The 26,900-nt window shown below is 39.2% G+C and overlaps 1 protein-coding gene across 2 annotated transcripts in view; it reads right to left on the bottom strand.

Moving 5' to 3' along the window:
• Positions 1-26,900, bottom strand: part of tgfbr2b (transforming growth factor beta receptor 2b) — a 28,781-nt gene continuing 1,881 nt past the window's right edge. The window contains exons 2-8 of one of the 2 annotated variants that reach the window (XM_066690541.1): positions 22,889-22,954; positions 20,587-20,734; positions 20,106-20,296; positions 10,533-11,332; positions 8,346-8,487; positions 2,488-2,615; positions 1-1,193 (exon numbers count right to left, since the gene is read on the bottom strand). In XM_066690541.1, coding sequence (XP_066546638.1) covers positions 1,014-1,193; positions 2,488-2,615; positions 8,346-8,487; positions 10,533-11,332; positions 20,106-20,296; positions 20,587-20,734; positions 22,889-22,954 — 1,655 coding nt within the window. In that variant the 3' untranslated portion in view covers positions 1-1,013. The remainder of the gene's footprint in view (positions 1,194-2,487; positions 2,616-8,345; positions 8,488-10,532; positions 11,333-20,105; positions 20,297-20,586; positions 20,735-22,888; positions 22,955-26,900) is intronic. The other variant, XM_066690542.1, reaches the window with a different exon arrangement.

Here is a 26,900-nt window from a genome sequence, read left to right on the forward strand (position 1 = left end):
AAAAAAGACAAACATATTTATTTTATAAAACTGTTAGCTGGAATAAAAAAAACAGATCAACATCTTACTCTGTGGAGTAAATACTTATACATTTTAATAACTATCAGCAGAAATATGATCTTGTGGATATATAGAGAAATAAAGTCAAAAAAGAGGCTGGATATTTGGTATTTCTCAGCACAATGCCCACAGACAACATGTAGTGGGATTACAGATGTCCGCTCCCCTGACACGTATCAGCGTATCAGTGCACAATGTTTTGCGAATGAGTTTTGATGCCCTTTTCCTTAAGTGCTTGCATAGCTTTCAGTTCTCTTTTTCGGTCTGTGTTTCTTTATACCCGATCTCTGTCACACAAGCAGAAACTGAGATTTCTTGACGTGAAAAGATTTTTCCAACAAGATTCACTTGCTTCCCAGCCAGTCACCGATAAAAGACCCCCATAAAATGAATCTCCCCCATGTTTTGCCCCTTTTATAACAATTATTATAAAAATGCCCTATAAAAACTGGGCCAGATTATCAAAAGCATAAGTGTTACATTGTCGTCTTATGTTTTATTTACCTGAAGTGGGAAAGTCAAACCCCACTATTATTGGATAGAATATATTCTTATCTTGAATATAAAACAATCTGGTATGTATATATATTTATAAAGTGCAAACATGATTGGTTATAACAAAAGCTTATTTCCGTAGTCCTGTAATTGACATCTCCGTCTTGTGAAGATTTCCCAACAGATTGAGAGAAAAAGAAGCAAAGAAATGAAGACCCTCCCTTTCTTATAAGTTCGTTCTTTTCCAATGACCTCGACAGAATGACACAGCTGCCCTGGCAACTTATGACAGCTCCCCCCCAAAAAATAAAACATAGGAGGCAGGGGGACAGGAAGTCTCTGTGTTTTCCCCAGGAAGTGAGTCAGAAGTCCAAAGCAAAGCTGCTCAATCGGATGCCTTTTCCCTCTTGGAAATTTCCAGCAGCCCTCCGACAGGGCCGTCCTCTTCTCGGGAGCCCCTACTTCCCGTCACTCACAGAGCAGTCCTCTGGGATTTTCTCCTCGGAGCAGCTCCGGCCTGACAGTTTGTCCATGTGATCCATCTCACTGAAGCGCTCGGCCACACACTGGGCGGTTAGCCGGGCCTCCGGATCGTGGTCCCAGCACTCGTTAATGGTGTCACACACAAACTGCACTCCCTGGAAACACAGTACAGAGTAAGGACTGTGATTATTACAGTGCGGTCACAACTGATCACTCTAATAGGGAGGAACTCGTGAGAATTTTGAAACCTGTGACTTTTGCATCTGTATTGTGTTTTTGTGTATTCGACACTTCATGACTGTTTTAGGTATCTATTGATGTAATACAATAAAGCACCTACTTAACTTAAAATAAGTATGGCACACCAACCTGAGTTCAATTCTCTCAGGATGTATTTAATTTGAATACATTATTTATGAATTCATATTTTGTTTCTTATGCGTGACTGATATCCGTGGCACACATATTCATGGCTGATGGTACAGCAATGTGAAAGGGCACACTGGTGGGAAACACTGATATATAGTAAAGTAAAAGTAAATCTGCATTAAAGACATGTATTTAAAATAAGAAAGTGTTAGACTGCGGCTGTAAAAATGGTTAAGAAATGATTCGATTTTTTTTATTCAAATAGCAGTATTGCAATCTGAGAATGGCAAAGAACGATCAGTCAGCATTTCTCTACATGAATATTGTGAATGTCACTGGTTTTATCTGCAACTGCAAAAGGCTGAATCTAATTTCAGTGAAAGTTGAACTTCACGGTTTCTGAGCTTTGTGAGTCTTAAACGAAAACTAAGAAAAAGGCACTGGGGTCAGATATTTTAATGACTCATGTCAAGGCAAAGCCCACACAATCGCACAGCAGTTACTCACTAGGTGATACTTCTTGTATTATTTTACAAGAGTTTGAGTTGTACTATATGTTATGGTTTTTGTCTGGTTGATGTGGGAGACCTGTGACCTTCACAAACATTACATGAAAATACATTTCAACATGTCAGACAGCTCTATCTACAATATCTGACATTTCCTTGTGCCCTGTCATTAGGTCTTATTTATAAGGGTATAGTATACCAAACTAGGATAACCAGCAATGTTGATTAAACTAACAAATTCAGTGGCATTTCATGAACTTACCAAATTTGGGTGACTATACATACAAATTGTTACCCGATTCCATATCAAGCTCTAATATTTTGTGTCTTATGCCAGAGCAGTAGACATGAAAACAAACCATAAGTTCGGCAGACTCTCTAGTGATTCACCACTGAGTCAGCACTGTGAGAAGCTCTCTCATAATACAGAACAAGCACGACGACTGATCATTTTAAGCCACAAACAAAGAATACACACACACATACTTGTTTCTGTGCTGAATCTGGAAAATGCACAGTAAACAAGACCAGGGATCTTGTCCTGCTCTTAGTGTGGACTGCACATTCCTACCTGATGGTTCATCCAGCTGTTGGGGATCTCTGGACGGCCTCTGTCTCGGAGGACATTGTCCTTCATGCTCTCTACACAGGGGTGCTCCCGCACTTTGGAGCCGAACGGGGGCTCGTAGTCTTTCACCTCTGCAGGGAGAGAGAGAGAGAACAGAAACACAGAAATGTAACGTGTGCGTTCATGAAGGCGTCTGTGCCGAGTCATGAGGAATGCCCTGTCTTATGAGGAATGGCATGTGAGAACTCATGCTGATACCTCCCTCCCAATTTGATTAGTAGGAGAAAATGCATGTCCTTCTTGATCTTGATGCGCAAACATTTATTTATTTGGTTTATTTTTATATCACAACTTGTACCACAATACTGTCTTAGTCATATAATCTGTCAATTATGTTTGTTGAAGCATAAAGCACAGATCTAGCAAGACCCCAAACAACATAGAAAAAAAAGACAAAGAAGAGAAAGAAAAATTATCAATATAAATGTAACTATATGCAACAGTATAGTATGGCCCCGTACCTTCAGTGCAGTGCAGCCAAGATTGTTCATAACATAGTGAAGGTGGGGTGTTAATATTGTTACACTGTTTTTGTGTGCATGCACATGTTTACAACGCATGGGACAGACGATCCATGTCAAATTCACACAGTGTGTCTTTAAAACGTTTGTAAAACGCACCACACAGAGCACAGGCTTCTTACTGGGAGTTTCCGGGGGGAAACCCAGAAGCTAATCTGGTCTGCCAATTGGGCTACAGCACAGATCCAGGGAGGACAGGAAACAGGGGGCTGAGACCTAGCCAAGCCGCAACGTAACCCTTCCTGTTTTTGACAACGGCACTTCCTCCATTTGAATTCTGTATTCAGGTTTTATTTTTTGTAAATCCATCCACTCTCCAGTTATTCTTATTAGCATTATTTATATCACATTCAGCTGTAATCGCAACATATGTCTTTCTCCACAGAACATATTGAGCAAAATAGTCTCTTATCTGTTAAGCTGGTTACCTCATTAAAAAAAACGAAAAGAAAACACAGGAATGAGCTCATCTGCAGCTCTCGGGTTTTAACAGTTCAACAAATAAAAACCGTAATACTCCCAAACGAAAGGCTCTTTTGTGGAAAAGGGGGAAAATGTGACCTAGATGAGGGGGTTCTCATTCGTTTGAACAGGAAGAATTACAGTAGGTCCTTCTGCAATGTGAAGAATGCCATGGTTGATCTGGGAACAGCTGCTGAGCTTATACCAGTTTTGGGTTGAGCAAGTTCTCCAGATTTTACAAGGAAGATTGACTACTTCTTGTTTTGCTTCCTCCCATTACAAAATGTTTATGGGCTCATTGAAAAATGGTTACGGTCATTTACTCTCCCATATCCCTTTAAGACTGCAAAAATGTGGACTAAATACATCCAAGCCAATCTTGCCTATATTTATTGTGTGTATTGCTGTAGTCAAAGGGATTAGTCTTGTTATTTCTATACATTAAATGGGAGAGTTGATATTGTATTCTTTGAGAAATAGATCAATGTGTTTTGAATATCTAACAGCAGCCACAGACAGCAGACAGCAGGTCAAGTCTTCCATTTTAACTTATGTACTAATTGATAACATAATGTAGCATTAAAACAGAAGTTAAACTCTGGCTTTAGCTGTCATTAGCTGTATTCTATAGGTTCAGATTTAATGGCCTGGGAGTCAATTTCAGAGACCCAAACACTAACCACATCTTTTGAAAAGCCTACAACCGAAGCTCCTCCGCACTTTTCTGTAAGGCCTAGGCCAGGGCCGACTGGAAAGAAAAAAACTAAATAAATCTGCTATCAGCCTTGCCTCCCAGATGCTTTTGATTCTCCCAGAGAAAGCTGTCAATGGAATTACACTTGTTTTGCACTGCGTATTGGCGTCATACAGATTGTTAAAGCTTTTGAGTGACAAACAGCTTCCACGCCTAGCCTGACATCTGGTCCACAGCTGCTGAAAAAGTTCCAGAAAAAGAATTCCGATACTGGCAGGCAGTCAGCGCAGTTAAGTGCTCTTCCAAAACCCCACCAAAGCCCGTTTCTAATTCCGGACACTCAAATTATATAGGAGATGAATGACAAAACGAGATGCTCCTACCCACACTTCACTTTTGGATAAAGAGCATATTCTTGTGTCGCCCTTTGAAGTCTGATTTGAACTGAAGTGGGTAGATTCAAATTCAGGAAGACATTTTTGAGTTTGAGTAGGCCAAACTAGATAAATATGTTTCCTTTCCTTTTTTTTTTTTTTTTATCACTGACATTTAAAAGCTTACAATAACTATGCAGCCTGCTCCCTAATGTACCATGCAGCACAGGATGTCTGTAATGGACAATCTGAAAGCAGGTAACTCTGACAGGGAGTCCACCCATGCAGCCATTAAACAGAGGAGTTATTCTGCTGCTCATTCAAATTAGTCAACTGCAAGAAACCATTTTATGTCTTGAATATATTGGTCTGTACCAAACCAAACTAAATGGGAAATACATCCATCCATCCATCCATCTTCTACACCGCTTTTCCTGGTGAGGGTATGGGAAATACATAAAAACAATAATTCATTATTAGAATAATGTAATGGGCTGAGCAGTCGAAGAAAAGTTGCCCGATTTCCAATCACATTGTAAACCATTCACAATGTGAAATCACACACTAATATGTGTGACTCGCTGTGTGGGAATGGTTGCAGTCAGTGAAGTTTTAAAACTTAAAAACTTTTAAAACTGTGTGAATGACGGCCTGGGGGAAGGTTAGCATGATGGTGATGCACTCACAGAGTATGAGTTGTGCCAGTCTAGATGACCTTCAAAGATCCGACTTCCCTTCAGGGTGAAAGTATTGCAGTAGTTATGTGATAAAACGTAAAGACTCATTTCTAAATTCTTAGGCCAGGGTCCAGTATAAAGGTAGAGGGGAGAACTCGGCAAAGGCTTGAAATTGGGGTGCAAATATAAACAGTTTGAAAACTGTGATGAGAGGTGATATTTTCAGTTCTTATTTATTTATCATTTAGCCTCTCTTTGCTGAGTGTATGGTTTCCATTCTTGTTAGTTTTTCTTTCAAAACCCAAAAATGTCTTGCACAATGTTGGTGTTCCAAAGTCGTTCCTTATGCGGCTAATACAAGACAGAATCCTTTGAAATGACATATTTATGCACGAAAATCACTGTGCCAACTATTTCACTAATAAAGTACGGGACGTCTTTGTCATGGTATTAAAACTGACCGACGTACAATGTGTCCCACATTATGTGAACACTATTTAAAAGATAAAAGCCATGATTAATGCAATTCACCACAAAGACAGTAGTCGATTTGAATCCATCTTAAATCCACCCGTTTGTGTAGAACATGAGTTTTTACATAGTGGGTTTGGAAAAGGACTGTAAAACTCAAGCCTTAATCTAGGCTGCTTAGCCATGTATGAATTTTGTTTCAATTCCAAACTGAATAATGACCATTTCTATAAACGCATTCAGTTTTTTTCCCTGCCTCTCAATGCATTACGCACACACAGGAAAGTCAGGATGGACAGACTAGACTTAACCAAAATACACACATTTTCCCAGCTGTGCCCTAATTCTGGGTCTCCTGTTACCCATTGCAAACCCATTACATCCCGGTTCTCTCTCCTGCTGGGCTGACATCCGTATGCACAAGAATGGAAAATCACGATGCTGACCAGGAGTAATTTATGACTGCAGAGGCTGTGCAGTCCAGTAGATGAGACTTCAAGGTATTTGCTGTGGAGAATATGCCCCTTATTCTAGATTTGCTTTGGAAAATCAAAAGGAAAGCCACAAGGTTCGCAAGATGCAGTTATCGAAACAAGTTATCTTGAAATTGATTTCTGTTGCCAAGCCATTGCTTAACATATCAAAAGCAGAACTCAAGGCTAAGGGTCAGACACAAAACAAAGCTCCCTTCTGTCAGAACATCGGCACTCTCCCACAGGGGGGACTTGATATTGAATTTGTTTTGTCAGTGAGGAATTATAGCAGTTGGTTAACTCCTTTTGAATGCATTACTTAAAACAAAAAAAAAGTACTACTGTAAATACATTTGCAGAGGGAAAGATCCATAAAGCCTCAAGTTATAATTTTTTTTTATTATGCAGCATGTTTAAAATAGTGGGAGGTTTGATCCACTCAGATATTTCAACTTCTAAAATTAAACGTGTTCCTATTGCTTTATTTATTTAATCATTCATTTATTCTGGTGGTTTACTTTAATAGAATGTATGTACTGTCCATTATTTTTGGTTTTAAATCCCTTGCAATGCAAGACCCTGTGTCTTTAGAATATTGTAAACATATATTTATTGGAACGTGAGGAATAAAACCCTGCTGTTTTTTCTCTAAAGAAAACAACCTACCAAACAAACACAAAACCCCTCATGACTATAAGGGAAAACTGCACATGCTCAGTCACACACCCTGCGCCCCAGCACTGAATAACCACCTTGTTTAGAAGTCAAACGTTCCTAGTCACATCTGACCCCCACAGACACACCAGTCTCTTTGTGAACCTATAGAGTTGACCGTGACATTCAAGACCACAAGGCCTCTATTTCCGGGCCTCAAAATTAGGTCAGGTGGTGGGTAATAAAATCCAGAACATATGACCTTGTGACTTGATCCGTTAGTTCACTGTTCATTCTTGATTGCACTGGAGTATTATTGACTTTACTGATGCAAAGTCGAAATGTAACTACAAATTCTATACACATTTGTTCACAGAGGAGAATTTCTGATCGATCTATCACAATATTTAAAACTTTTGTTTTATGATTCTGAACCCCCACCATATGAATGTAAAACTTTTTTTTCTTTTTAAAGGGCATCTAAAGGGAAAAGTTATACGCTCTGTTTCACCAAACATTCTTTCAGAGGAGACTGGAGTTGTGTTACTATAGAGTTATTTTGAGGGGTTGATGGAAAAAACAGGAAATTTCAGTGTGCAGGTTGACCAGTACTGTTAATTCACAACAATTACACAATAGACACTGTAAGCACATACTAGTAGAAAAAATAAAAACAGGAAAAAAGAATAAAGTTTGAGGAAAAAGAGAAAATCCAAGCCTTTGTGTTTCATAGAGTTTATAATATGTTATTGTTTATTTGTGTGGGAGGAAGTGAACTATATTTTTTATCATATCCTGTTTGGAGCACCTTTGTTTTGTGAAATGTGTTGAAAAATATTACAACAAATTCAGACAATTGAGTTCTGTAATGCAGAAAACTAAACAAGGACCAAGAATTAAAAACATTAACAATTACTCCAGGGCTACTAAAACTGTGCAGGTCAGATTAGATTAAGGTAATCTTTCCTTTTTCTACTGCAGTGCAAGTAAACCAAGACACATGATGTCACATGACCTGATAATATCAATTAATTTGAAACACCTGTTGTTCATATTGCAACATTATGTATCAACTTGAAATACATCAGCTGTTGTACAATGAAAACCAGTAATGCCTTTTTAATAATTCTAAGTAAATGTCGCATAATGATTTGAATCCACAAATTCTAATACTAACAATCAAAAAACACGCACGCATGCACACACGCACTTGGGTCTCTATTTCTGTTGGCTTTGAGAAGGGTAACTGTATTTTATCTAATTTTGGTTTGTGTCTTCCACAATCCCAAAATGCTCAGTAATATTTAGCGCATGGGCACTGCAAATACTGTACAACAGAGAAGCAAACTAGACCTGCAGAAAAATTAAAACAAACAGGCCTTAGACACACAAGATCCCAGGGGTGGAAAGTATGAATTTAATGGAAGCACTAATACCCAATAGCCAATATTTTGCATGAAAAGTTCATTACTTACCACCAATGGCGTTACAGCGTGAGGTGACTTCCCACAGCACCAGGGCCATGGAGTACACATCTGTCTGCTTAAAAGACTCTATGTTTTCTAAATTAATTCTGGATTCCAGAACTTCAGGTGCCATGTATCTGGCGGTCCCAACCTGTGGAGTGAACACAACAGCGTTCTTTGAGACACGGCTCATGCATTCCAGAGCACTTTCAACACTAGGTCCTTCTTGAAACTGAACATTTCTATAATCTCACATTTGCAAATGAAAATGAAGGACAACTAGATTTATGAAAGCTCTATTCATTGTTAATAAAGTTGTTTTTAACAGAACTTGTTTGTTTAACATCAGCATTCATCTGCTAATATACAGCACTTCGGACCAAAATGAAGTAAACGTTCACTAAAACTGGAAAAATTACTATTATGATGGGGTAAGTCATTTAGTTTGGGACACTGTTTATAACACTGTTCACTGAGCACACTTCTTCAGACATATAACCTGCTCTTCATATGGCTGGAGGAGACTGCACGTTAGCATCAAAACTATTGACCTGTGCAACATTGTATTATTAAGGCAGGCGCCGCAAAGACAAAGGCAGAACCTCAAAATGGGGCCCACCTCAAAAAGCTAGATTTTTCTGTGTCTTTTTATAGGCCTTCATTGGCAGCATTTGTTCCGAGCGCCGAAGTGAACCTTTGTTTTTCTTGTGGTTAGCAAGAGGGCTTTACCACAGCAGAAACAACTGAACAGTGCGTGACACTGCAGCTATCTGGCATGGTGACGTCATGCTGTCTGAGTCAGTGTGAGCATTAAGGCCTGTTTTGTACCACCAAAAAAACAAGAATGGCACAATGGAACAGGGACATCCCCATCAGTCTGTTGGAGCAGAGACCACAGAGGAGTGGGAGGCCTGTGTTTATTTATGACTGAGGAGCAATGCACAGGGGAGCTGGGCTGTTGATGTCAAACGCACACTCACTATGGCTTTCTTTGCCTACGCTGTCCCACAAGCAGTCCACAGTAACTTTCAGTCAATACTGTCTGTATAGTGAAAGCAGACATTCAGAGTTTTTAGCTGCGAGGCTTCCTCACAGCGAACGCGAGCAAGAGAGACTGGAATGAAAACTGTTCTAAAAGATTGAATGGATCCCAACCTGGCAAAGACATTAGGAACATTACACATCTTTTTCCTATACTGTAAAAGAAAACCAAGAAACTAATTAAAATGAAAACATTTTGTAGTTAATTGTCTACCTGACAGATCCTATGGTTGAACAGAAACCTAGCTGATCAATTGTATGACACTGGGAAAGACTAAAGGGATTTTATACATATATGTGCACTCTCCAGCAAACCATCCAGATGTTAAACTCATAACAAAAGACAGACTAGTGCATAAGAGTCCTTAAAAAATATGATGGGATTCTTCTCACACAGGTCATAATGCATCATTGCTAAAACTGCTTTAATGACTGTTATATTGCTCATGGATTAGTCACTTTGAACATAAGGGTTTAATATGCTTCAATACAAAAAATCCAGCATTAATTGAATGCTGAGATTACAAGATAAACGTGTGCTGTTACAACACCATTATGAGTCAATGGTATATAAGCATGTAGAAAGTGTTTTTCCAGCAAATGACAGCCAGCAAATGATTTGAAAAGGAAATGCAAAAATCACCCATTAGTAACCAAGTTCTTTCAGCATGGATTGCCACTGCTGACAGTTTTAGAATGAGCCCACGTTTAAGAGAATACTAGTAATTACTGTTTACAGTAAAACAGCAGAGTTATTATTCATACCATCCTACTTGGCCTGTGGTATTTTCTTCCTATAACAAAACATACTGCAGGTTTGCTTGAGGCTCTGAGAGTTTCACATTTTCAGACAGTAGTCTGGTTGTGCTACATCCTTGAGGTTTGTAATGGTTCTCTAGAAAAAAATCAACAGTCAGATGGTTTAAGTTTAGGAAGACATTTTATATAATAAGTGAACTTTCCTGGATTGTCTAAAAATTCTGAAGGCATCAACAGAAACAGTGGAAACGGATAACTATGTTTTTTTTTTTACTTTCTCTGATGCATCAGGAAAATTACTGCTTTGCTCAGTAAATAAGAAAGGCAATGCACTGTAAATAACATTTAAAAGTGACTCCAGGAACCAACAAAGTGTGCCCCAAACAAAGGTCTCACCTGTCCACTGTTGGCTAGGTCATCCACAGATAGTGAGGGGTCAAGCCTGAGGCCTAGGCCGAAGTCACAAAGGCAGCAGGTGAGATCATTCTTCACCAGGATGTTGGAGCTCTTCAGATCCCGGTGCACAATTGGCACCTTGGGGCGACCACAGGGGGTGTGATCACTGTGCAGGTGGGCCACTCCCCGAGCCAGAGAGCCCCCCAGGAGCCAGAGGTCCTCCCAACTGATGATGTGCCTGGTGAGATACTCCTGTAGGTTTCCCTTGGGGTGGTAGGCTGTGATGAGCCAGTACTGCTTCTCCACTTTACGTTCCTCGGCAGTGAGGAAGTGCAGGACGTTCTCGTGCTTCAGGTTGATGTCGGAGAAGATGTCCTTCTCGTTCTTCCAGGAGGCATATTCCTCATCGGGGAAGATCTTGACGGCCACGGTCTCGAACTGCTCCGAGGCATTCTGCTTCAGCTTGGCCTTATACACCTCAGCGAAGCGCCCCTTGCCCACCTGCATGTCCAGCTCGATGGGCAGCAGCTCGGTGTTGTGGTTGAGGTTGTTGGCGTGGGTGGAGCTGCTGTCGGAGCCGTCGTCATCAATCATGATGGCGCAGGCGTCGCTGCAGTCGCGATGGCCCATCTTGCGCTGCTTGGGCTTCTTGCTCGCCCACTCCTCGTTCAGCTTCCTCTGCTGGTATATGCGATACCAGTAGAACACAGTGATCACCAGAATGGCCAAGACCAGCAGCGGCAGGAGACTGATCAGGATGACTGGCAACACTTGAGTCTCTTGTTTCGGATTCTTCTCCACTGCAACAGCAAAAATAAGGAAGCCGTTGTTATATTAAAGTGCAAAATGTGTAATATTGACCTGGTTCACATTATTATTATTGTTGTATTCTTTGCCTTTAGGTAACAAAGAAAGGTTACATTTAGAAATCAAAACCAATCTGTAACAGTAACTAATGATGAGTGCGATTTATACATAATATAATGTAAATCAAGCTAGTTTTACATAACTGATAAGGGTAAGGAAGGATAAACCCTTGTGATCATAATACATCACCACAGGTATTGCTCCATTTTAGTTTTTGAAGTTTAATTATACCTACAGGACGTTTATAGATAAGAGCAATTACATAGGACGTTATGATTTACCAGCACATCCCTAGAGGTCTGAATTTTGCTGGGCTTAACATTTAAAGATGCAAACTGCAAACTTCTTTAGCTTGCTAGTTGTAAATATATGAACAACATATATATATATACATATATTTCTGCAAATATAATGCAGAATCTGTAAATAAACGTTTGCAAACTATTTCGTAATCCTATTCCTATTACACAAACTGAGTTTATCATTAATCTCTTGTGGTTTTATTTCCGTGTCAATGAAATTACAATGAAACAATTATCAAATAAATGGTTTAAGGTGTACAGATATAACACAATACTACATGGTCCCTTAAAATACACAACGGACTTAAATATTTTAGAAGGCGCTCACCCAGTGTCTCAAATTACTTAGATGTACCATGTGATCTCTCATGTATTACTTTAATTAAATAGGACAGCTTAGATTTCACATCCCTGCATGGGTTAAAGGGGCTCACACCGAACACAAATGCAGAAATACAATGCATGGCTGATTACATCTCTGACCATACCCAACCAAAGAAACATGTATGTATGTATGTATGTATGTATATATATACATACATACATACATACAGTTAATAAATCATGCTTATGAGCTTACTTCAATATATTATTAATTGTACTAAAGTCATGATGTCGTTAAAATGTAAATTGTGAAACAAAAACCATAAAACATTACGTTTCGACCTCTGACCTTAGGCAGACATTTTGTAATGCTGGTGTGGCATGCTACATTTGTCCCAAGTTGCCATCTTTAAACTCATCAGTAAACTCGCAGCAACATGACCTGATCTCTATGTATGGGACATACACTGCAGTGATTTTTGGGAAAGGAATGGAAGGAATGCCTCATTCGTATCACATTCACACACAATAAGGGAAGTTAGGGAAATATTTGCAGACAAGAGGTTAACAAAAGACAACAACAACAAAAACTAGACAGGTAACTCTTGTCACAATGACAAACATCAGGGACAATAATAATATGACTGATCGATCAGCACCAGAGGTTTCGAGTCCCCCTCTCTCCGGCAATTTTTTTTTTGCTTGATCATATTTATATTGAATTGGATTGATGTTGATCTAACTAAACTTGATAGGTCACACGTTATTTCTAAAATGGCGTCTGCTCCTTACAAACGCCGCTAGTCCGTCTAAAAAAGTGCTGTTTCTTCCGGCAGCCATCTTGGATCCGGCCTCCGCTACAACAACATCCGGTAGTTGATGATGAAGAAATTGACAGCCGGCGTGTTACTCGAGGCTGTGGGCCTGGAGCTGCCTAACTACCGTGCATTGTTAACGATGATGATGATTATTGTCAAACGAGTCTCCACAGCTCCTGTTCACTGTATTGTGACTGTGGGACACTAAAGCAGAAAAGCAGCCTCTGATTTGGAGAAATACTGTGATCAGTTTTTCAAAAAGGAATAACAGGCTAATCATGTTTCACAGTTCGTAAGTATGTTTTCTAAATAACCTTCCATTAAGAAAGGAATGACAAAAAATAATTTCAACAATGTAAAGCAAGTTAAATAAAGGTTTAACTATGTAAATGTGTCTGAAATCCGTCTATATAGCAGCGTATCCGACCGGGATGTAAGGTTTTAGCGGTGGGAGCGGGATATGAAATGCAAGAAACAATCCCGAGCAGGGCTCTACTTCCAAGAGTTATAATTCAGGAAAACGCCGACTGTCTGTCTGTGTCTCATCAGAAATACACTTTGAATTTTGCTAAACGAGTGAGACATTACACACTCATGGGCTTATAATCAGACGCATGTGAGCAGTCCTATTGTACACCCTCTGTACATTGTACGGCAGGGGTAGTCAACAGGCGGCTCGCCAGCATTATTTGAATGACGGATGATCATGATTGTTTTGTGTTTTAATGTATTGTCATGGAGGTTTGTTGCACTCACTGCTCGTTATTGTGGAACCTAGCAGCAGCCCTTCCTGGTTATTAGCCAATAGGACGTGACGTGTTGATACGGATGTCCAGAGAGCTGCTGTTCCCGGCAGTCAGTTCGCGCAGAGTCCGGCTCGGCTGGGGCAGGAGCGGGTTTCCTAATTTCTATAAATGAACAGCTAAACTGCGGATTATTTGCCGTGTGGACATATTTTAGCCTCGCCTCTGAAGTCTCCATTCATGTAACCCGACCGACACAGAGGAGTTTCAAACGCGTAACGTGTCTTAATGCGCTTTAAACGCCTGCAGTCAGGCCCGTCCCAGTACTGCGAATAAAGCATGTTTTACTAACAAACATACGAACACGACGCTCAGCGCTGTTTACAATCCGTGTCATGTGAATCTCGCTTAATCCCACTCTCGCTTGGTGGACCCATTTTGCTTTAACATATTTAATTAAACTGATACTTACCGAACTTAATTTTATAGGTCACACATTATTTCTACAATGGCGTCTGCTCCTTACAAAGACGGCTTTTCCGTCTAAAAACGTGGTTTCCTTCCTGGCAGTCATCTTGGATCCGGTCTCCACTATGTCCAACATCCATTTTCTTGGATTGACAAAATAACTAATTTACAAACGTATTATGATACAATTATATGTAAAACGAATGTTTTAATCAGCATCCACTTAATAATATTTGACTTTCCTTCCACTCCTGCAATACCGACAAAACTGCTTCCATCAAGGCAGGCAACTGGGGACCAATCAGCTGTCAGGATCAAGAGCTCGGGGGCGGGGCTTCAGGGCGGAGCTGAGGGCAACATCAGACATGCGCAGAAAGCAGCCCGAGTTCAGAGCAAAATCTGCTCAGAGTAAAACGAGTCGGCAATGTGTCATCATCATCATCATCATCATTATATTAGCAGACGCCCTAATCCATGTAAGGAGTAGACGGAATTTTTGAAATAATGTATAACTTATAACATTAAGTTAGGTAAACATTCATAATAAACAACTCAATGTTTATTACAATTTTCTAAAATGGCGTCTGGTCCTTACAAAGACGGCTTCAGGCCGATTTATGCTTCTGTGTAGGCGCAGAGCAGGGGGTTGTGGGTAAGCGCAGCCGCCACTCCTCCGAGATCAACAGCGCGTCTGCGCGTCAGGCAGCAGCTGATTGGCTGAGCAGGAGATGGGGAGCCGATTTTACTGCTCAATGACCACACGCTGCGTAATACACATACATACCAGAACTAACACGCACACCAGGCTTAATTAACTACAATACATTAGTGCAATACTTGGGACAAAATATGCTACATTACATAAATAATGATTTCTGATTCCTACCGTTTTTTCGGTTTGCGCTCAGTAATTGAGCACTGATGTTTCATAATACAAACTAAGCTTTTTTGGTTTGTTTTTTGAGTGCAAATACTTGGTGTCTCAGCAGCCCACAGTTACCTCTTGAAACCCCTCCTGTGAAACACGAGTTGCACCCCTGTTCCTTGTCCACATGCTCCTGCATGTGATGTATCTATGGATTATATTATGATTTTCAGGAGGATCCCACAAGAATATGAATGCAGATGATATTGTTCCGCAACTAAGGAAATAAACAGCGGTACCAAAACATGTCACACATCGTTCATTGGGTTATTTATTTGATTATTCGGACAATAGTTGGAATAGGAAACACGTCATTCACAGACATTGTTTTCCCAACATCCAGCCATGCCAATTATCCAGCCGCACTTTTCTTGCCGCTGTTGGAGCAGCTCGGTAAGCTTGTGGGTATCGTGTTGCTGCCCTGCTGACAGTTCTCCCTTAAAATACATTTTTATTTTTGTTGCAGGGACGAGTCAGGGGATCTTTCGATGTTAATAAACCTGACCTTTGTATAGCCTGGTTCAGTGGAGGATGAAAACTGATAAATCCACCATGCAAAATGCTTTCATTCATACCAATATTATTACAGGTAACCCCACAATGCCAAATGCATTAATTCATTAGAAAGTGGTGTGCAACAGGCATTTTACAGTAACCCAAGCTTCACTTGCTTATACGATAAGTTACAAACCTCCTCCACCCCAAAACAATAGTAAAGTAGATTGTAGGCTTTGTAGAACCAAAAACAGGTAAAGGGTTTCAACTCATTACTCCGTGAACAATTGAAATTCCTTTCTTCAATGCAATGATATACTTTTGTTTTGGAATAAAGTTCTGAATTGTAAATACACAAGTATAACCAGCTTGATGTTTGCCTTCTCCTGTTCTCAGTCCGTGCAGTGAGTGAGTCTAATCAACATCAGTTATCAGCTAGATACGGCTTTTAAAAGCTTGACCAACACTTTCTAGAAACAGACTGCACTTGCATGGTTACTTATGTACAATTTGCCCTTGCATGTGAGGGCGTGGCTCTAATGCAGTACACTGTTACATCACACTTCATTCCTTCCTCCAAAACATTTGCACAGAAATTAATTTTGAAGATCCGTCAGTCGAATTTCAAATACAATCTTAATTTCACGTACAAGGACGAAGACAAACGAGTTAAAAGGGAATGAACTATGCTTTATGGAAATATCCAATGGGCTGGTTTCCATGAGCAAATTTCACTTTACTGGTATTACACAAATTCTGCAACATACTGTAAGGATTATTTGCTACCAAGTGGGAATAAAAAATGTGAGTAATTGCAGGAAAACAAAAATAAAAGACTAGAAGAGGAAGACGGGAAAGCATGCTTTCAAAATAATACAAGTCTTTCCTCTCAAATAAACTCGAGTAACTTTCCAGGCCTAAAATATACCACACCATATTATTTATGAATTTGGGCCAAACCTCTCTTTTTATAAACCATGTCCTTTTCTGAATATACAATTCAGTCAAAAACCACCCAAGCAAACGTGTGTATGTGTGTGTGTTTTCAATCTGAATATAAACTTATAAAAATAACTTCAAGATGTCACAGCAGAGTACAGTTCATTTTTCTTGTTGCCTTATATGAAGGATGCTTGTTAAGTCCAAAGAGTCCAGACAACCCTCCATCAACTCGACAAATTATATACCACTTCTTTAGCTAGGCCCTTCAATGAACAACAACAAAAAACATCAACATTTTAGATATAGATTAATGAAAACTATTTTAAATGCCTTTAATCTGTCAACTACAGCACACATTAAGGACTGCCATACTGGCAAAGAGTTTGACATTATTGACAGAATGCCAGAGGGGAGAAGCAGACATGATATCATTTGAAAAGGCAAATCAATGTTTTAAAACCACATTTTAACAGGTTTTAACTTCAGGTTCCTCAGTAAGCTTGGGAACTCTACAAAATTTGTCTAACGGTTCCTGCCACCTGTAAAAAAAGTTATCATATTTTACATGCATTGTATTACATAAAGCATTACAAATTGCTGAGCACCCAAAATAAAATTCAGATGTAAGGCTGTAGCCAGGAAGACATCAGTCAGCTAATTATTATCATTACAGTTTAACTTCACACCCATTGCACTGCTGCAAGTTTAACTCTTTTGCGAACGGTAGGTCAGAACACGTGCTGACAGATTTTTGTTGTCAGATTCATTCAAAGCATCTCAATGTTTGTACATTTCAAAATGAATAGAGTGAGACGGGTGTGTGTGCACATCTCATGTAATGCCATTTATAATACTTGTAATACTGTCACCGTCATTTATTTTCCTGGTCATTAAAAGGCTCTGTATGTGCCTTTTGACTGCTTTATATGTCAGGAATAATACAGTATATAATAAAGATGTACTTCTACATGGTCTCTTGTGATGTTACTGTGTGTTGTCATTATAGAAGACTTAGGTCACTGCTATTTTTGCAGCCCTAAACTCCAATTAAAGGAAACATGTTATTTATATTCTTATTTCCTTCCATCTGCTTTACATTGCAGATGTTGAACAACCTTTATCATGCCGATACATATTGAAGTATGACCTCTGTAGAGCCATTATCTGGTGAAACCACTGATGTCTGCGCTGGATGACGATGGAAAGTGAGACGCACTTTCCATCGTCATCCAGCGCAGACATCAGTGGTTTCACCAGATAACGGCCCTTCAAATGCAGTTTTGAAAGAAGAACACCCTCCGGAGAGCTGCCCAATCATTTTTGCAGGGTCTAACTTATATTTAACAGTTTATCCCCACATATGAATACAGTGAAAAATAGAGAGGAGGTTAAATTATGTATCCAAAGCACCAATGACACAATGTTAAATTTAAGTTACATTCTAAGGCAGATGAAAATAATCAACAAGGTTAATCATTGAGACTTTGGGTTAATACCGTTTTACCAAATATGAGGAACACTACTTTATTTCTACCACATAAAAAAACAAAATAATGCAACAAAGATGGTTTGATAAATTAGTTTTTTTTTTTGTCCTAAACTTTGCTTAACTGGCGGTGAAATCTGAAGTTTAGTCTGAGGGTGACTTAGTCATGTTCATTCCACGTCTCTTGTGTCTGGGCTGTAAGGTAAACTACTTGACTGATGAAGGGTGCAAAAATGCAGCTGAAACCACACTAAAAGGCTAAACTGGAAGCTTTTATTTTTAAATGCACCCACTAAACCCAAGGTGAGAGAAATGTATCTACAGTGCTACCAGTTTACATAACCCTATTTATTACTTTCTCACTGAAAATAAGGACACCTACGACTCAGTCGCCGGAGCAATGAGAAAATTGTCTGAAATGTAGATCAGACAGCCAACTCAGACGGGAGGTGGGCTGATTTTAAACTTGGAGCTATGGATGTGCTGGGGATTCGATTTCACGTGCCGTAGCAGAAAGTGTCTGCACTGTGTCCTGACTTGAATGCCAGCTGCCGTGAGGTACATGCAGGGAGTGCATGCACACAGAACGCAGCGCACGTGCATGTCCAGGGGCAATACACATGAACCACCTCCACTGACGAGCAGACTATGGGAAGTTCAGCCAGTAATGCGATATGCCAGACTGCCATTCCTTCTAGACATCTCTCTTTGGGTCACTGAGGCCAGTGAAGTGTCCAGATCACAGGAGGTGGGCTGCAGCTACACCCACTGGTGGGAAACAAGCTATTCTTCCTCAGAGTTCCCAGAGCCGTTTTAAAAGATGGTTCCTGTTGCAAAATGTCTTTCCCTGATTTTCCATCAGTGTTCATTTTAGTGTGGCAGGGCTCTGAACAAGCACAAATTAAATCTAATGCAAAAAAAAAACATTTCCTATAAAAACCTCCAGGTTAAAATGAGCAAAATCCATCTAGATTGCAAAATGAATTTCACAAGGAACTACAGTCATGCCTGTACTGAAACACAGTTTTGGAGAAGTATGATTAGTCTGCTCTGAACTTTTTTTTTTCATACCCTACTGATGTGTAATATAGAGGCCAATAATTGCTTAGAGTATACTGCTTCTTCTACTACTATTTATAATTATTAAGTTTAAACAAGGGCATTACATGACAGTATATGAAAATGTTGGCATGTACTTATAAAGCTGTGAACAGTGAAAACATCCTGGAGCAATTCCTTTAATAGCAATAAAGCTGCATTTGAACTTAAAACAAAATACTGTAGTCCCAGATGTCTGTCTTATCCTACCCACTCATGTTCTACAAAAACATCAACAACACAAAACTCTTTTCCCATAGCAGTGTCAATAATGAAGAACACCTCAAGGATTAGGGCAGCGAGATTTCAGATTTCAAGACTGGTTACCATCATTTGTGAGTGTGAATTTATCTTATTCTAACCACAGAATGAAAAGCCAGAAAGAGGAAAAGGAGAAAACTGAACTAAAGTTAAATCACATTGCTGGCATCATGTCGTTATAAACACCAGAAGTTATCAGCATGCTGGCTGGAAGATGATGTTCTGCTCTAACTTAAACACAGACAGGAAACCACATGTCTGAGATCGCAAGCACAACCCCTACCAGCATGTTACAACTCCCTGCATTTCAAAGCTGCTTTTGTTTAAGAGCTGATAACACATTACGACAAGTGATTATGCTATTGCTCGTTCCCTTGATAGTGTATAACCCCAGATGGAATTATTATGAAAACACCCATTTTGATTTCATTGCTGCTGTACCATATATATATTAAAAAACTTCTCCCTTTAAAAAAATCAATATACTTATTCCCCGCCTATTCAGATGCATGCAAGTTAATTTAATCACATAAATGTTATATTTATGCTATGCGGAGAGGTGGATGAATCTATCAAAGGCCTATAGGAAGAGTCTCCTCCAGTATCCAAGCCAAAGGCAGATTCACGAAGTAGCAATTGCTGTTTTGTGATCTACTGAGTCATGCAATTCTTTCATAGTATGACAGTCACAGTTCTTTGCAATGTGATTTGTTTCTATAGAAAAATACTGAGTGTAGACCAGCATTTTAGTGCTATATCATCCTTGAATTACATTACATCAGGAGTGTGAATGCAATTGGAGGCTACTGTATATCATCTAAGAAAATCTGTAGAATCTACTCACATGGTGAAAAAATAAGATTATGGTTGCACTCGTCATCGCTACAAGAGCAGATATAAAACTGTGTCCCCGGAGCCTTCCTTTCTTTCATATAGCAGCGTGTGGAATTGTAGTCATCCAGCAGAAAGCCATATAATTCCTTCGCCGGGTCGTGACACAACGTCTCAGTGGTTATGTTTTCATCATTCTTCCTCCTGAAAGAAAAGAACAGGCTTCAGAACCCACAATATTTTGTCTATTTTTTAATATACAGATCTGCTGGTTATATGGAAATACAGAGGCAAATGTACATATTTGAATAACTAAAAAGGTATAGAATGTCTTATTTTGTGAGATTAGTTTTGAATAATATATATACATATATATACATATATATATATATATATATATATACATAAAAAAATCCTGTTAAAAATCTTGTGGACTTCCACAGTTACTGTGGTAAATAATCTTATTTACATTGACAAATAAATACAAGAATTACCAAATGGTCACACAGACTTCATCCACCTTCTCACATATCGCCGTTCTGGAGCAGTTGGTTTGGCATTCGCTGGTGTTGTCACATATTGACGGTTCCACATCACAAAACTTGCACAGTCTAGACATCTTGAACGTGTTCACAGCCCCCCCTGAACAAAAACAAACACAAATGCATCAAGCTTTTACAAGTTTCATTTCACATTGAACAGCAGCGTTAAATTGCACACAGTCCTCCTGTTTAAGTTTATACTCTTCTTCTCTTCTGCTGTTACTACTACTAACTTTGCTAATATCCACCCTAATATCCAAGTCCACCCTGGCTTAAAAGGTCTCAATGTCAGTATGTTTTATTAAAATAAATACAGCGCATCTTCAAACCATTTCTTCAACCAGGAACCAATACAAGTCAATGCTGGTTAATGAAATTGCTTTTGATTTGTTATTCAGTCAAGGAATCGTGTCTTGAAAATAACATGAGAATGAATACATAAAACATTTTAAGAGGAAAACTTAATAATAAGCAAAGCTGTATGTCTCAATATCCATAAGTATGTAAATGTGATATAAAATTGTACATCACCCTGGAAAAGGGCGTCTGGTAAGAATAATAATAATAATAATAATAATAATAATAATAATAATAATAATAATAATGTGTGTGTGCATTATAGTATTGTGTTGTGGAGTAGGAAAATGGGTGTGTCATCGTGCAGCATGTTTGGATCAAAGCTGAATGTTGAGATTTGGGCTATTACTTTAGGAAGAAGGAAGTATTGTTAATAATGGTACTGAACTCTCCCTGACCGTTTCATGCGACGGTCTACGTAGGTTCACAAATGTATTTTTCACTGTGTGTCCATATTTAAGCAAAGTGGGCTGAGCCTGTTTAGGTCAATCACTCTTTGCCTCTTTACTGTATTTCAATAAGATGCTGGCTCTGCTCATGCTATGATAAAACAGCTCTGAAAATAACACGAATACAATTTTCTTCTTGTCCCTGTCATTTTTAATAATTGCCAGGAGACGTCACTAATTGGCTACAAAAACTAATTTGTACATCTGATGCCAAAACGCTTAGTGGAGCTACTGTATGGAAAGAAAGTAAATGACATTGGGCATAAAACTCACATTTCTAACTTGTTAAGCATGACCATGATGCATAATCTAATTGTACACTTTCAGATTTGATATATAAAATGTGTATTTGTTTACTTGACCTTATTAGATTTAGCTAATCCTATCACTGTATTCGGAAAAAGACGTCTGATGGAGGACAGAAATATTCATTTTCCTGCCAGTTGGGGCTGTGGTTAACCCCAGGAAAACACACACCACATAGCCTACACACTCAAATGTATCTACCCATAATCTTTCTATTTCACTAAACTACCTTTGAGTTATTTTCAATTGCCTTGCCATTTTTTTGGAAGCCTCACCATCACAGTCATCTGATGGAATTATGTCAGTAATTATATTACATATGTGTAGTTGCATCACATCATAACTTGCAGAGAAACACAACCTCAGACCAGTTATGGCTATGGAAAAGACAACACACTCTTGCCTCCTTACAGGACTCATGCCATTATCCTGCTGGTTAGTTTATTAGTAAGGACTCTGACAGGCTTTCTGTGCACTCCCAGCTCTGGCCAGCACAGCAGCCATAATCACCCAAGATAAAATACTATCAAAGGATCTTTCATCACACAAAACATCATGACAAAAGACACAGTGCACTGAGCCAGTATTGTTGTTGTTGTTGATTTAAATCACAATGAGACAAGAGGTCATTACGTATTTATCCCCTGGCACTGAGGCCCTACCGCTGGTACAAGTGTGTTTATATCCCAGCAGAGGTCAGCAGGTTAGGCTGGCGCATGCAGGATATCATGCATCACGGCACGTGCAAGATCTCGACTATCACAGACAGAAGCACTTACTGAAAGCTCCGAAAAACAGAGCAGGCCCTTCCCCCAAACAAGAGCACACCATTGCTCCATTTCCCAAACCTCAAAGGTAAAACAGCCTGCATCGTTTCAATCACTGCACTACAAAGACGGAGATTATCCATCATTTTCTGTCAGGCTGGATTAAAGTCTGGTGAGAATCTCCTGTAAGATCGAATCTTCCCTACAGAGTTTGTAGACACCACACTGCTTATTACCAATTTATTTAGCTCTTTGTTAATTTCCTTATTATATGAGTTCTGGGTAATGCACACATTCCTGTCGTGAGAGCTACAATCTTTAAATGTTCAGACTAAACCATTTACATTATCTGTAGGCCCGTGTGGTAGATCTTACCCTTGTCACTAAATTTCCTTTCCAACTGCAATGCCATTTGAGAGCCACATAATGGGGTTTTAAAGTCTGAAAGCAAAAGAGATATGAGGCAGAATTTATTTTTTGTAAAAGGATCAAAGTTCTCCATTTTCTTTCTTGAGGTCACTGATAGCTATTTAGGTTGTAGTACATAACTGATTATTCTAAACAGCCGTATTGTGTCAGTATCTGTGTTTTGAAAAAGCCTAGGGTGTCAAATATCTAACACCACTCATCTTTTTTATTCATATCTTCAGGTAACTCGTTGGTGTTCGTACACATTCTTAGAAATGTTTCAGACTGAATTAAACACAAGTGGTCTCTGATCTTCTTGAATGTGTAATAGCATGCAAATGACACATTGGCATTTATACATCTAGGGAACCAAAGTGACACACATAAACCTGTTCTTGTTGGCGATACAAGACGGTGATTTGTTATCCTAAACATTTGTCTTGCTATTAAGAGGAAAACATTACAAATTGCACAGATATGCATGCTTGATTCCAGTGCATGTTGTTCAGTTTCTTTCCTCAATCTTTAGAAAACACAGGGCGAACATCAAAAGAAAAGAAAATTGAAGATACCTGATTTTACATTCATCCAGTATCTCTGTTTATTTTCAAATGCTCTTATCTAGTCTTTTTTTCCAACCCGCGATCTATCAGGGAATATGCATGTAGGAGTCTGCCATGAAGACTGGCCCACGGTCAATTATTTAGCGCTACATGTGCTCTCCTGATAAACTGTACTCGGGCTGCCTCTGTCTCCGACTGCTGGAAACAGCACACAGACCTTGAATGGGAAGCTAATCCACTGCTATCAGTGAAGTCCTCCACAGGCAAACAGCTTCTGAATTACATGCAAATGAGAACCACTTCCAGCTGCCAGAAACGTTCGATCTTAAACCTTCTCCAGGGAAATGAATAAGCAAACACACACAGCCCCGTCCCCCACCACTCTGAAGAAAAAGCTGATGTAGGAAGCACTGTGTACATGCCTACACTTCATCCACATCCAGGACTTCTGTGTGAGGAGCAGGGCGTTCTGCACAAGGAAGTTAAGGGAAGTGAGAGAGGGGTGGAAGTCAGTTCCCGGTCTTGACATTAGACGTGAATAGTTCTTCCAGCTCTCAAGGCACCCCACCTCACGGCAGAGGTCTCAGTGCTTGGAATGGGCAGGCGAGTGGGTGAGAAGGGAACAGTTTGGACTGAAAGGCAGCAGCTTCGGCATACGTTCGTTCCTGCTGCAAAATATATCAAATACATACAATCCAGCCTGACAGAAAATGATGGATAATCTCCGTCTTTGTAGTGCAGTGATTGAAACAATGCAGGCTGTTTTACCTTTGAAGTTTTGGGAAATACTCCTCTTCTAATAATCAATAAACAATTAGTTAAGTGACTACTGCCACAAAATCTGCAAGCGAACGTAACATGGTATAACTGTCAGGCAAACGGAAACAAATACAAATGGTGAAAAAGGCTTTCTGTAATTCAAGATCTAATGGGAAGAAGAAAAATATTTTGCATTTGACTGGACCATGCACCATTTGTTTGCACTACAGTCCTTTACAATACAAGGTAGTTAACTTTATTATAATTCAGTGCAGAGCAAGAATTGTGATGGCAAGGTCACTCAGTCAGGGCTCCACAAATCTACAAATTAGTTTTCATCACACTAGTTTTGTAAGTATCTTTCAATTAAAACAATTACTGCCTGTCACAAATGCTCCATAGCAGTATGCTGGGAAAAGGAACATGCCTCTTGTAATATACAAATAAACACACTCTACTTTAAGCAGAATCCAAGAGAATTACAGATAATTGAAGTTCATTTGAAACCTCTGAGTTATTGTACAGACTCCACTCAGTTATGTTCTGTGCTCTGTGGTGGGGGTGTTGTATAGGGGTAAAGCAGGCAACAACTTCAGGAAACTGCTTTCAGCAAGAAATAGGCCGAACTCAACGGCCATTACCAGCCCTTTAATGAAGACAGAGTTGTTTTTCTCTCACCATAGACATACACTCTTGGTTAATTTTTCAGTGGTATGCCTGTGCTTTAAGTAGTAAAATATCTTATTCTACAGAGACTTGTTCTACTGAGGTTTCTCATTATTCCTGGTGTGATGTGTAGACATTTATAGACTAGTATAAATACAGTGATGCAGGTTTGAGGTTCACATCACTACATAGCAATTCAGCATTTTCTACAGATGCCTGCAAGTTTGGTATAAAAAGAAGCTGCATTCCTTCCTAGTAATCATTCACACAAGGTCTGCAGCCTATTTGGAATGCACTTTAAATCACGTGAGCGTAAGCTTATACTTTTCACTTTACACCTATTTCACTAGGAGACTACCAAAAATTAATATAGTTTTCTTAGGGAGGGGTGTAGTGATACAATATCTCAATTTATATATCATTATCACAGAGGGTTGTGTACTCAGCTGTAAAAAAATACTATAAATGCAGCAGGCAGTGGCAGAAAACAAAGTATTTTGTCACACTGGTACCCTATAAGAATTACAATAAAGAATTATGGGATGGCAAGCAGACATTGAAAACATGCAGTACAACCATCTCAGTAACATCGACACTTTACTTCCCTCATATTTTATTCTGTGCGTAAAGCTACAGCATGTGCGAACACAACCTAAAACTCCTTCCCACCAACTCTGGGGACCCAGTGGAAAAAACAAAACACACAAGAACTCCGATAATTACTAGTCGGCTAACCTGTAATTTCAGTGGTTGAAGGAGAAGGTAATGAAAAGGTAGAACATGATGGCACATGAAAATCAGCCTGTCTGTCCCTTCAGAGGTTGTGAGTAATAGTGGTCAGAGGATATGCAAAGAGCAGCACAGCAAGGTCTGACTTCATATAGTCAGGTGAGGACCCATGGATGAGTCTTACCTGGGCTAATTCAAAACCTTCACCCACCATCCATTTCCAGTGCTACATGTTTGACAGAGGATTATTCTTTCTACCTCATGCAAACACAACTTTTTAATTTAAGGAGTCTGGATCAAAGTCTCAATGTGGTACAGACACCTGAGTTTCTTTTAAAATGGTGTCCAAGTAAACCAACAGAAAATCCAGGTCTATACCTACATTCCAGACAATCAAAACAATTGCAGGCATAAAAAGAAAACAGTTCATATCCTTCTCTGTTATATGTGGGTTATGACAACATTGGGAACAGTTTTTTGTTTTCATTTTTTTTAACATCCCACGCAGATTTACATCACTGCATTCAGTAGGTGGGCTTTGTTTGGATGGTTTTGTCCTCCCTCTTCCTAGAGCATTTACTTTGCAGGAAGAAATAATCAGATGTCAGAACTTCGCCTACTTGCCCCTTTTTCATTTCCATTAAAGCCTCTGCTTTGCTAAAAAGATGAATTCTCTTCCTTGGCTCCCCTGAAGTCCGAGCAGCAGAACATTTCTACCACACACGTGATTGTTTTGTAATCCGTACAAACTTTCACAGGAAATACCTACAGCTCTCATACTTTCAACATGAGCTCATTATATTTCACTATTCCATATTATATACTGAGGATTATTAAAACCACATGAGACGCTATAATAAATCACACAAGTTTTGATCCACAAAAATCATACTTAGGAAGTTATATTAACAGTTACCAATTAATTGAATTATAAGCATGTTCTTAATAAGCTCTCCTGAATCATTTAGTTGCATTTATAACTGGTCCCGTGATAATACACTCTATATGGAAAACCTTGTACAAATCACATTTTCTTTACTTTACTTCAAAAGCTAACCTTTTCAGAAATCCTGTTAATTTCTATTCACTATACTCTATTCTATAACCTTCTTGACAACAACTGTAGTATTTCATGCTGTGCTGATTGTTGTTACGCCCCAAACTTTTTTCTACATTGTGACATTGCTTAGCCACTATCTTTTTCCAAATCTATTGGTTTCCTGTCATATGTAACGTACTTAGAGCTATATCCTACATGTGTG

Source organism: Amia ocellicauda, chromosome 18, assembly GCF_036373705.1.
Source record: "Amia ocellicauda isolate fAmiCal2 chromosome 18, fAmiCal2.hap1, whole genome shotgun sequence".
In the NCBI taxonomy this organism is placed as follows: domain Eukaryota; kingdom Metazoa; phylum Chordata; class Actinopteri; order Amiiformes; family Amiidae; genus Amia; species Amia ocellicauda.